The following is a 12626-nucleotide window of genomic DNA, read 5'->3' as shown; positions in this document are numbered from 1 at the left end:
CTGAACTTCCAGCCAATCAGCAACCGCGGGAAACCCCCTTTTCTGCAAGGACGACAACAAAGGGAACCCCGGACACAGGCAACGCAAGTACCTCCAGATTCTAGCTGAACTGGTGCATTTAATATAAATTTTAACCTCATTGAGGAACTCAATGCGAGGGTTAATTAAGTGATTGATGGTTGTTCAGATCTATGCAATTGCACATATTGCTGTAAACTTGGGATTTCACATTTTCATTCTCTTAAACTAATTATTTCCTCGCTTTCTCTCTTTTTGCAACTTGTGTGAATGTGTGTGTTTATGTGTTAGATTAGGTTATATGTCTTAGATTTATCCAATAAAGCCTTATTTATATTGAAAAGAGAAGTATCTTGTGTTTTGTGCTCACAAGCTAATGTCTTAAACTGCCGATATTGTTACTGTGCTAATTAATAGTGTTTTCACTATATTTTGGATATTAATATCCATTGCAGAGTTGATGTTATACGGCTCGTTCAATGACTCGCTGGCCGTCTCAGTGATCAGCCGTAAAACAGTGATTCTGTCCAAATTCCCTTTAAAATCTTAAATGATTCCCTTTGAGCTAAACTGACCTGTTTCCCTTACACATGATACTTCAGAATTTGTTCTAATATGCTGATTAGCTACTTAAGAAACATTTCTTAGTATTATCAATGTTGAAAATAGTTGTGCTGCCTAATATTTCCAGTCTTCAGTCACATGATACTTCAGAATTTGTTCTAATATGCTTATAATTATTTATAGAAGAATATTTTGAAATCCCTAAGGAAAAAAAAAATAATGGGAAAATTTCTTCTGGAAAACTCTCCTGTTAGATTCTATTTGCAGTCAGCAAGTAAAAGTCGCCAAGATTTGTTACCAAGTGGGTTATCAAACAGGGTGGCACCCATGCAGCGTCCTGCTCCATGTAAAATAAAACATCTTTTATTAGGCTACTGATATTTTAAAATGAGGAAACAATTAGTCAAGTCAAGTCTGCTTTATTGTCAATTCTTCCACATGTACAGCACATACACACAGAGAATTGAAATTGCGTTACTCTCAGACCCTTGGTGCATACAGATAACACTAACAGTAGAACATAAATACAGATATACAGATTAAATATAAAATACAACTATACAAATATACAAATAAGGTAAAATGTAAAAAAAATATTTAAAAAAATATATAAAGCAGCACACGGCACATGGCAGATAGAGTGCAAACCAGTGAAGTAAACAACAGTGCAGAATGATTTGTAGTGCAAAAAGAGTTCAGCTTCCTGACAGCAGTAGAATCGGTGCTCTACAGCAGGAATGTCTCTGTCTGTAGCGCTGATGATCTGAATCACCTAGAGAACAGATACAGAACAGCCAACTGAATAAAACACCACAGAAAGAGCTTGCATATTTCGTAAAAGCACTTATAGTGTTGAGAAAGAAAACAATAGACTGTTTGATTGACAGAGCTGACATGCTTGACTCATCAAACCTCAAAGGGATCATTTGAGGTTGCTGACTGCCTTTATGACTCAACCACATGGGGTGGAACTTACAACTGGTGCGCTGTCAACTCCATAGACTTCTGATGACAAAGTCAAGCATTCTGAGAGAATGACAGGATTTAACATGGCAGAGAAAAATATCTAGTACTCCATCCCCTTAGCATATTTTCATATTATATTATAATTATACTTTCTTACTATAAATGTGGGCAAATAAATGTTACTTCCCAGGCACTAGAACCACCAAGAACTGCAAATGTAATGATTGGTTTCAAACAGGTTCAACACTTTAACCAATCTTTCATTGGTTGGACAAACAGCTGAGCCAATGTTTTTGTGTCTTGCTGGTTAGCATTTACATTTCACAGGCAGCTGTCTCTGCATATTTAATTGGGAAAAAGTTTTAAACTTGAAAACATACCCACGCAATTTTTACACATTTGTTTGTATTAATATTAATCATGAATATTTTTTCTTGTCAGTCATTAAATGACAATAAGAGATCATTCATGAAAAAGTACAAATTACAGCCTCCAAAAAAAATTCTTTTATTTTCTTTTTTTCTTTTGAAGTTTGTAAGATTTAAATTACTTTTTTTGTATTTGTATTAATATTTATCATGAATATTTATTACTGTCAGACTTTTAGTAAATACTAATAAAATGATTATGAATAAATTTAAATAATCCAGCTTTAAGATTTACACATTTCATTTGTATTGAGAGATTTCCATTAAATTGAAATGAGTAATATTTAAATACTATACATATTCAGAATAGATGCGCAAATTAGAAATGAATAAAACCTATAAACTTCTAAAACCTAAAAATCAAAATTCATAAGTTTTAAACGATACAGTTTGTTAAATGCCAAAGCAACTACATCTGTGCTAGCATTGATTGATTTATTTGTATACTTAGCTAAATTAAGCGTATTTAAATACATTTAAACCATTTGCTTAAAGGGGTCATGTGATGCGATTTCAATTTTTCCTTTCTCTTTGGAGTGTTACAAGCTCTTGGTGCATAAAGAAGATCTGTAAAGTTGCAAAGACTAAAGTCTCAAATCCAAAGAGATATTCTTTATAAAAGTTAAGAGGCAACCATGCCTACCTAAAATGGCTCGTTCTAACACGCCCCCACATGTCTATGATGTGGGAAGATTTGCATAACGCCGTCCAAATGTTCACGCAAAGAAAGAAGGCGTAACTTTTATTCTCGCTGTAGTATTGTTGCTGCCGCCATGTCGAGACGCTGTGTGTTTTGTTATGAGGGCGAAAATACTTTGTTTGGCCTTCCAAAAGAGGACGATATCTGCTTCGTCATGCCTGGAGCTGATCCGTGCTGGTCGCTGAGGAAATACATCAACTTCGCGCTGTGGATCGCCGGATCGGCTTTCACCTTGGACGAAGCGGAGTCCAGCCCGGTGTCGGCACATGTGGGTGCTGCAAGCCCGCCAGCCGTTCCTTCGTCGAATCCGCCGGCTGCACCATTCTCAAGGCCGCCCGCAGCCGCTCACTCTAGGCCTCAGGCCTCCACTCACTCTAGCCCGCCGTGTTTCGTTGTGAAAGCAAAACTACTTTGTTTGGCCTTCCAAAAGAGGACACGACTAGAAATCAGTGGTTAAGTTGTATTTACAACACTGTTCCAGAACAGTTCAACCCAAATTTTCAGATGTGTCCAACGCATTTTTTGGAGGACTGTTTCCTGATTTTCAGACTGATGAGCTTTGTAAAAATCGACGCGTTTCAGAAAGGCGGATCATAGAGGAGAAACAATAATGTACAGTATGTGGAAAATATGTGTTTTTTTAACCTTAAACCGCATAAACACATTTCATTACATCAAATACACAAAATAATGTTATTTTTAGCAACATCATATGACCCCTTTAAATACTTTGTCAGGAATTTTTCTTAGTACTGTGTAACTGCATGTAACTTGATTAATTATTGCTCCCCCATGAAAATTGCATATATTCGTCTTCAAGGGTTTGTGCTGATCAGCTGACTGTCTTTAGTAAATTCTGAAAAGTCTTTGTTGTGTCATTTATTTCATACATTTCTACATATAAGCAAGGGAACCAGAGGCTTCATGCCCATTCAGAGTGAGGGGGCATGTGCCCCCTCAGATTTCCGAGCCAAGTGAATTTTGAATGCAGCTTCCAAAAGACAAAAAATAGCCCAATAATATATTTTTATATTTGATACAATTACACCGGTGTGATTAGAACGTTCAGTGCATCATATCACCAGCTGCTGAATTCAAATCTGCGTTCGTTGGCTGGCGTTGCCAGATACAGATTTGTTATGTGTAGTTAATAGATTACACTAGTCTACTTTGCCCATCACCATTTATTGATTAAATAACAATCTATAAAGGTGCAAAACGCATTTACTTACACATATTTGAGAACCGAGATATTTCCTGATATAGGTAACACGTTTGGAAATATTTCGAATAAAAAGTCTATATCAGTTATACAGTGCTATCGTGCCCCCTCAAAAATCATGAGTGCATGATGCCCCTGAAGGGAACTACACTCTCTGGTATGAAAGACTGAATATGGAGACACTGATAGGCAGCGTTGTATTGGGATGGGAGTAGCTCTCTTTCAGCATGAAAGGAGAAGATCAAGGCACAGTTCTCTCACATTAATTCACTGCAACACCCAACAACAGGCCCAAAAACTCAAATTGAAGCACAGGTAGTTATTCACACATATGCACACACACACACTTACCTGTCCTACTTTTGCTTTTTCACAAACAAACGTCTCATATACAAAGGCAAGTTCTGGAGGAAACTCATTGACATCCAGCACCTTGATTGTGACAGTAACTTTGCTGGACAGCAGGGGGTTGTCTGAAAGATCAAACTAAATATTGTCAGTGAATCAGATCAGTGAAAACTGCAAAATGTCAGACACGTTTCATATTTGAAAAAGGAAAGAAATAGCACAAATGAAGAACTTGGAAAGTCTTTGACGTGTTATATGGATGGCCAGTAACACTCTTGAGGATCTGACGATTTTGAAGTTGCTTTCATGTTCAAATAAATCCTTATAATGTGTCCACTGTAGCTACAAAACCAAAAGGATTTTAGCTGGATCACTTATATCTAAAGAAAACTTTGTTGTTGTGGCTTTTCATTAGGAAATCAGCTTGATGCTAAATAATTTACTTATTTATTTGGTCTCTTGACAAATCTCTTATTTTAACTGGATTTTATTGATGATTTTTTTTTATTTTCTTTTTTTAGCCAGTATGAGTGAAGCACTGCTGTATTTTCATTCTTGCCCACTAGATGGGGATGCAGTCTTTAGAAATGTGTTCATGCGACTGGTATAAACGTTTATCCCCATTTCAATCTACAGTTATATTATGGATGTAAACTTGCTTGGTTATTTAGGCTGGTCATATTGTATCTGTGCATCTGGGTAAAACACAATCCACCATACTTACTAAATTGTGTTGCTACAACAGTGACGTTGTGTTCTGTATTTCTCTCTCTGTCCAGGGCTTCACTGACAGACAGAGTTCCTTCAACAGGGTCAATGTCAAAGTGGGTTTCAGAGTCCTTTCTCCACTCAACTGAATATCTACAAACCAATTCATCAAAGACAACAACAACAAATAAATGGATCAACCACATTAAATTTATCATTTACAGTTCAAGGAATTTCATTAGGTCTCTGGTGAAGATTAAAATTAGAACTCATACATAAAATGTTTGGTTAATAATTAATTGCAATGCCAGTTACAGAAATACCTACATTTTTCAGAGTTTAATGAACATCTTTTAAAAAGATCCAGTAGTTCACACAAAAATGAAAATTCTGTCATTATTTACTTGTACAAAATAAGATTTTAACAGCCAAACAGTTTTGGTGTCCATTGACTTCCGATGTGTGGAAAAATACACTGAGACATTTCTCAAAATATCTTATTTTGTTTTTCCACAAATAAAAGAAAGTCATGCAGGTTTGAAACGACATTAGGGTGAGTAAATTAATTTTGTGTGGACTATCTCTTTAAGTATCTTTTGTGGGGGCATTCAATAAGTGGCAAGCTGAAAGGTGAAAGCTAATAGTGGGGTCTTTGATTCTTCCTAATGATTTAAATTGTTTGTATATATTTTCAGAACAAATGACTCATTCAGGCTCCTTCTCTGATTTAATGACCCCTCCTGTAGGCTATGCCAGTAGATGGCTACCAGTGAGTGAGTCCGTTTTGAGTCTAATTCATGACTGATCTAGCCCAAAGGATTCAGTGTTTGAGTCTTGAATGTAGTTCAGCTCCGTTTGGTCTTGTTCTACTTCTGACTGAATTCCTGACTGGAGAGAAAGAAAAAAAAAATATTTCTTTATTTCTTTAATTCTCACTTTAATTGTGCATAAGGCTCCTTTACTGAACCTATAAGGATACAGAGTGCAATGGTTGGGTTCCTGGAAGAAAAACTTCTCAACTATGAGGTTGTTAGATGGTATATGCTTTTGCTGAAGCCATCAACCTGCATTATTTCACCTTCCCTCATTAAAGCCTTTTTATTTTTGATTTTTAAATTAGTTCTTGCTTCAAATCAAAGTTTGTAATGTTGTGATTATTATTAGCTGTGATTATTATTGAATTTCTATTACTATTATTTGGTTTTGTTCATGGCTTACAAAACTTTAATGAAGACTTTTTAAAAGTTCTTATGAATAATAATAATAATAATAATAATAATAATAATAATAATAGAAAACACATTTCTGGAACCAAGGTCACTGAAAAAGTGGATGGGCACTGTTGCACTGTATTGCTTGTCAGTCTTCGAAGGTTAAAAAAAATAATAATAATAAACAAATATATAAACATAAAAACATCAAAATCACATCCTCCTGCTTCAAGGGAGAGACTTCAGTGGCCAGAAAAACAACAACAACTGCAGAGTACTGACTGAAACTGTTGTTTGCTTAAAATATTTGTTCAGAAACACTGAAAGTCTAGATGATAAATGAAAACAAATTTCTGTTGGATTTTCATTGACTTACATACAGCTAATGTAGGTTTAATTGGTTTCATTTCTTTTACAAACTTTCTGAATTTAGTTTTGACTGCCATCTACAGTAGAGCCCTGAAATAAATGAATATTAAAGTAAACTAATTTCCATCAATACATGTCACAAAGTCTAGCTAAATTACTCCATATCCACTGGCACAATGGAAATTTATGATGTCAGACGAGGAAAGTTTGTCAAAAAATAAAATAAAAGCACATTTCCATTATAATTACTGTGCAACTACACAAGCTAAAACTGAATTTGATCACTTTTTTTTTTACTAGTTTTTGTATTAATACTATATCAATTATATATCTAAATAATATTATTAAAATAACTCTAATCATATACATTTGATTAAATACATAAAATCAATCAATAGATGCTTGATATTGTAGAATAATATTTATACACATTCTGCTTCCTGTCTGTATGTGTATGAGCACTCTTGGTCACTTTGAACTAGTCTGCTACTTTTCAGCCCACTGCTGTGACCTGTCAGTCCTGTGTCTTGTGTTTTCCTCCCCTCACGTGCTCCATTACCCAGTTTCTCCCGTGTCTGATTATGTTCATTGTTTCCAGGTGTTCCCTCATTAGTTTCCATGGTTTTTTATTTATTACTCCACTGGTTTCAGTTTTCCCAGATTACCTTCCATGTGTATTTAAGCCCTGTGTTTCATGAGTCCTGCGTGCTGTCTTATACGTCTATTCCCCCTAGTGTGTGTGTGTGTGTGTGTGTGTGTGTGTGTGCGTGCGCGCGCGTGCGTGTGTACGCGTGCGTGAGAGAGAGAGAGAGATAAAGGCAGTTCCTTGTGAAATTATCCCCCGTCTCCTCGCTCCAACACAGCAGCAGTATTGTGACATGACCTGCAGAGACCCCCGTTTCTTTAATATAAGCTGCCTAGTGGATCTGTAAAGAAAGAGGAAGTCTGCTCTTTTCCTGTAGCACCAGACCTTTATTAGGGTTACATTCCTGCCCCATCCTTTCTGTCTCAGGTGTCTCTCTGCCTGCTCGCCCGAGCTTTTCTGCTATTCAAGCAAAACCTCAGTGAGAGTCTCAACTGGATTCTTCTAGTAAGTGTTACTGAACTTAGTGACGTCACAAACTGCTGTCAAATCACCCCTTATCAAATATTCCATCTTCTGGTAAAGTTTTATAAGTTAGAAATTTAAATAAAGAAAATCTGACTGGAGAGGGGCTGAGTATATATACAATGGGTACGGAAAGTATTCAGACCCCCTTAAATTTTTCACTCTTTGTTATATTGCAGCCATTTGCTAAAATCTGTATATATATTTTTTTTTTTTGAAGAATCATGGGTATAATGTAGCTTTTCACCAGCATTTAGTTGTTAAACAGTAATTAAAAATAATAAGTAAAAAAATGCAGCCTTTTAACTCAGTCTTTTAATGTTTATAAGTTATCATTAAAAATGTGTTAACGTATGAAGAAAATTAATGGGATTTTTACTTCTGAAACCCTGTTTGTAGAGTGATGAATGATCCAGAAGCTATATAAAATTTTGATCGCACTGTCCAAGAGAGAAAAATAAACCCACCAAAAAAAAAAAATTTTAAAAATGCCTATTTACTTACAAAACTATATTTACACCACTCTACGATTTAAGCATGTATTTAGTGAGGTCACAAGCACAACAATAGAGCATTCTATGTGTAAAACAAAGTGTGATATATGCAATAGTAAACAAAAAGTAAATATTGAGTATCTTCAATCTTACAGACAATACTGACAGTTACTTTATGTATTTTTGCTCTGCCATATAGTTCCAAATGAAGTCAATGCAGACAATGAGATATCCGCCATGTCTCGGAGAAACAAATACAGCTGTGGTGTTCCTGAATTAATCCAATTGTTAAATTAATCGTATGGTACAGACAAGCGCAGTGATACAAACACTAAAATGTGCCTTCCACTTTGTTTAATGTCCATCCCACAAGAGGTACTTTGTATGCAACAATAAATAATGACATAATTAAATCTGTATATAACAATACATCTAATACAAAATAATTACCATTCATAGCTGAAAGAGAAAAAAATAATTGAATTCAATTAAAATTAACCTATAAATGCAACACTCAATTTAACAAATAGACGATCCACAGATGTGAAATATTTAACAAGAGCTGAGAGTTTCTAAATTACTACCACATCCATTTATGTACCTCCATGAAATATTAATATCAAAACAAATGCTTTCATAAAGACAATGCACTTGTGTCAAGCTCTCAAATGCTTTTAACATTAACATTGCAGCTAACACTTTCAGGCATTTAAATGAAGACCTAAAAAAAAGGTTAAATACATTAAATAAGGTCCATGCTTGCAAACTGCACCAGAAGTTTGTCAGAGTGGATTGAATCAAAGCAGTGCACACTCTGCTCAAAACAAGATTGCCAAATGGACTTAACCCAAGGGACTACAGGTTTGTTATTGTTTCATGTTGTCTAGTATACTTGGACTTGTTCATGTAGAGTGGTTTTGAAAGGAGTTCCCACAGGACGCTGTGCATACATACATGTATTTAAAGGCGAGGAAAAGTGTCTGTGCTTCGATTTGACCTACATCTGTGTGTGTGTGTGTGTGTGTGTGTGTGTGTGTGAGAGAGTGCGTGCATGCGTGTGTGTGTGTGTGGGGTTCTCACATACCTAACAGGACTGTTGCCTACATCTAGGTCCTCAGCTGTGACGGCTCCGACGATGATGCCCACTGGTGTGTCCTCATATGTCTCCATGTTATAAGACAGCCGGCTGAAGACAGGAGGTTCCTCCACATCCAGAACATTCACTTTCACTGTGGCAGTGTCCTTAAAAGGTCCCAAATGTAGGAATCGATGATCAATAACTGCATTTGAAGCTTCTACTTTAAAGGTGTAGGCTTTTCTGGTCTCGTAGTCCAGACGCTGTAAAATGAATAATGACACATCATCAGTCTTAAACCCTTTAGGAATGATCTCTGTTTTATTGTCATTTGTGGCAGCAGAGAGGAAGTGATATCAAATTGTTTGTGGCTGCATACTGTCAAAGAATAACAAAACACCACCAACTTTCATAAAACCCATGATCTAAGTAAAAATGCTTTCCATAACAGAGGGCTCGTGCAGAGATCAGACGCGAGGGGGACGGAAAGGAAAGGCTGCCACTCACTCAACTCTGGAATCACAGGAGGGAGAATAAAGGAAGAGAAGAAGAAAGCAGGGAAAAAAGTATTTGGCCATTGGCTCTTGCATCACTGTGCTCATTCAGCCATATAAAGCCAGAATTTGGCACAGTCACACCTGAAAAGCAAAGAGCTGTGGCAGCTAAGCACAACCGAACAGACTGCAGGTTTCAAATACAGCAAAATAATTAAAAAGTCACATTAATCCATGCTGAAACTGAAAATGCTAATAACTAATGATTTTATAAAATTATGTAATAATGCCTATACATATGACATCATCTTCTATGACATCGTGTGTGAGAGAGAGAGACTTTTTATAATTTATAATAAATGTCTTGGGAAAGGAATGACAAACAAAGCATGACAGTATGGAGCAAGAAAATGTGTTATTTCTCAGATAATAAGAGCGACTGCAGAACACAAATGATAAATCATGTCCTGCTGATTATTTTTTCCACTAATAGTTGCCTGATTGCCTGTGCATGATTGTGGCTTGTAAAAATTAACTAAAAATGTACCTAGAAATGTGCTTCATGTGCTAACGTCTATATTAATTTATTTTATTCAAGTCTATTTAAGTCTCAAATATTATTTAGCATTGCTTAATCAACTTCAGAAAATTAGGTTACAACAAAAGGGGGTTAAATAATGCAGAAATTACTATGATAACAAAAAAAAAAAAGCTCAAGTTAAAAAGACTTAAAAAGGACTTGTTTTGGCCATGAAAGTATTCGTATTTGCAACAGAAGCTATTCTTGAAGAACATGTTTTGATAAATCTTCAGCATCTTTATCAAAATATTAAAGAAAATGAATTTTTCATTTTCAGCATGCCTCACACAAATAATTCCACACCAGAATCCAGTGTGTTGATCAGAAAAGAAAACCTTTTACTGCACTGGGGTTGGTTAATGACTTTAACCGAGTGTAAAAAGAACAATTTGTCCCAGTTTGTTGCAAGCCAAAAACAACAGACATAAGTCTTCCAGAACAACTTAGGGAATATAAGTCCTCAACAATGTTGAAAGAGACACTTTCATAAAAAAAAAAAAAAAAAAAAACAGATTACAAAGACAACTTACTAAGATTTTTACAAAGAGCTTAGTACTACTTAAAAAGCATCAGCTTTATGTCTACACCACACTGCTGTTCTGCAGGAGGTCTTATCATTGGTGACAGCAAACAAAAATTATTTCTGTCATTTCAAGCTAGCGTTGAGATGCGTGTCTGCCTCGCTGTCTGCAGGCTGAGCTAACCATAGTGCTGACCATTCTGAAAGAATAACAACCTCAGACATGACAGGACAGAGAGCCAGCAGGCCAATCAGAAACACACAGTGGGCCCCTGTATTGCAACTTTTGGTCATGTAAAACCTGTAGCATTAAAATTTAGCTCACAAATTCTGACCTTAGAGAATACCATCAATATGACGCTTCAATCTGGTCTACATTATAAAAGCATTAATTTTACATGTCTAAACATGTCCTGTTTCTGTTCTTTGTGTCCTTCTGTGCTTATAACAGTCACATTGGACACCTTTAGATGGCACTGTTTATCTAGTCGTTTCAGAGTCTTCTGAGGCTGTTCCTCTGAGAATTAACACAAAGGCCCGTTTCTCTATTTTGGATTCTCTCCACTCAAAAGAGAATGCTAATCAGATGCTAGTCCATATAGTTGTTTTGTTATTCAATACAGTGCACATACCAAAACTTTAATTAATTACCCTACTAATTGACATTTATTCATTAATTCTTAATTGCACTTCTACACTGTAATTTAAGTACTGTGAAGTATTCGAAATCTGTTCTAACTTTGAATTCTTGTTTCCTCAAAGAAATGTAAAGGCATTTTGAAGTTGTTAAGTACATTAAGGCAAAGGGAACCCTCTTTATGTACAATAAAACAACTTTTATTAAGCTACTGATATGACCGGATTCTTCATCTCATATGCATGTACATCATTTTTCAATACTGTTCATTCTACGGTACGTGCAAAATGTTTTCAATGAGGAAGGATTAATATAATCCCTTATGTTGGAAGGCCAAAGTCCACCTTTAAATCTTTTTGTTAATATAGAGACAATTATCCTCCAATCCATTACCTTAGTAGATCCTCTTTATGCTCAAAGCAGCACTGAGCCCATAAAGCCATGAGACCCCAAATGTTCAGCCTCAGTGTTTCAGAAAAGTCCCTGCGTAGCAGAGCAGGGGCATGATGGAACAGCTCGTCAAAGAGAAATAAAGGGAGAGGGAAGTCTGTTATTGAGGACAGAGGGAAGAGGGGGCATTGTCATTGACCCTCCTCCATGCCCCACGGTGAGGATCCCTCATATCCATTTCCAGACATTTTTTGGGTCACCAGATATGGCACACCCATTTTGCAATGTAAGGACTATGTCACTTTGTCCTGTGCAGCCTCAGCTTGGGGAATAAAAAAGTGGAAAATAAAAGGGGGAATGAAGGACAGGAAAATATTTTCACTGTACATTTATGATCTACTGTTGTTGTTAAAAAAATAATCGCACAGATTAATGTCATTAATTATGATTAGTCAAACATTAAAATTTGCAATTGTAAGTAATATATTTATTTACACTGAATCACCAAATTAATGTGAAAACACAGTATTTAATGCCATTTCTTATTAAGTACTATGAATGAAGGCCAGTATGACCAATACCAAAAATTACAATTATTTATAAATTATTTGTTACATATTCAATGAAAAAAAAATTCACAGAAATACGAATACACAAAAACACACACACACACACACACACAATGTTTCTTTATTATTACTCTATTAGATCTGTCTCATTGCCTTCGAGAACTAAACGGGACATATGAACCTTCATTTCCTCGCGTCTTTAAATAATGAAGAATTTTTCAGCAG

The 12626-nt window shown here is 35.8% G+C and overlaps 1 protein-coding gene across 1 annotated transcript in view; it reads right to left on the bottom strand.

Moving 5' to 3' along the window:
- Nucleotides 1-12626, bottom strand: part of LOC107657054 (cadherin-12-like) — a 26303-nt gene that overhangs the window by 6310 nt on the left and 7367 nt on the right. The window contains exons 5-8 of the mRNA XM_016445064.1: nucleotides 9221-9474; nucleotides 4971-5107; nucleotides 4250-4371; nucleotides 1291-1354 (exon numbers count right to left, since the gene is read on the bottom strand). Coding sequence (XP_016300550.1) covers nucleotides 1291-1354; nucleotides 4250-4371; nucleotides 4971-5107; nucleotides 9221-9474 — 577 coding nt within the window. The remainder of the gene's footprint in view (nucleotides 1-1290; nucleotides 1355-4249; nucleotides 4372-4970; nucleotides 5108-9220; nucleotides 9475-12626) is intronic.

Source organism: Sinocyclocheilus anshuiensis, unplaced genomic scaffold (assembly GCF_001515605.1).
Source record: "Sinocyclocheilus anshuiensis isolate Anshui unplaced genomic scaffold, SAMN03320099.WGS_v1.1 scaffold4150, whole genome shotgun sequence".
NCBI classification, from domain to species: Eukaryota; Metazoa; Chordata; class Actinopteri; order Cypriniformes; family Cyprinidae; genus Sinocyclocheilus; species Sinocyclocheilus anshuiensis.
This window is presented reverse-complemented; position numbering and strand designations above follow the sequence as displayed.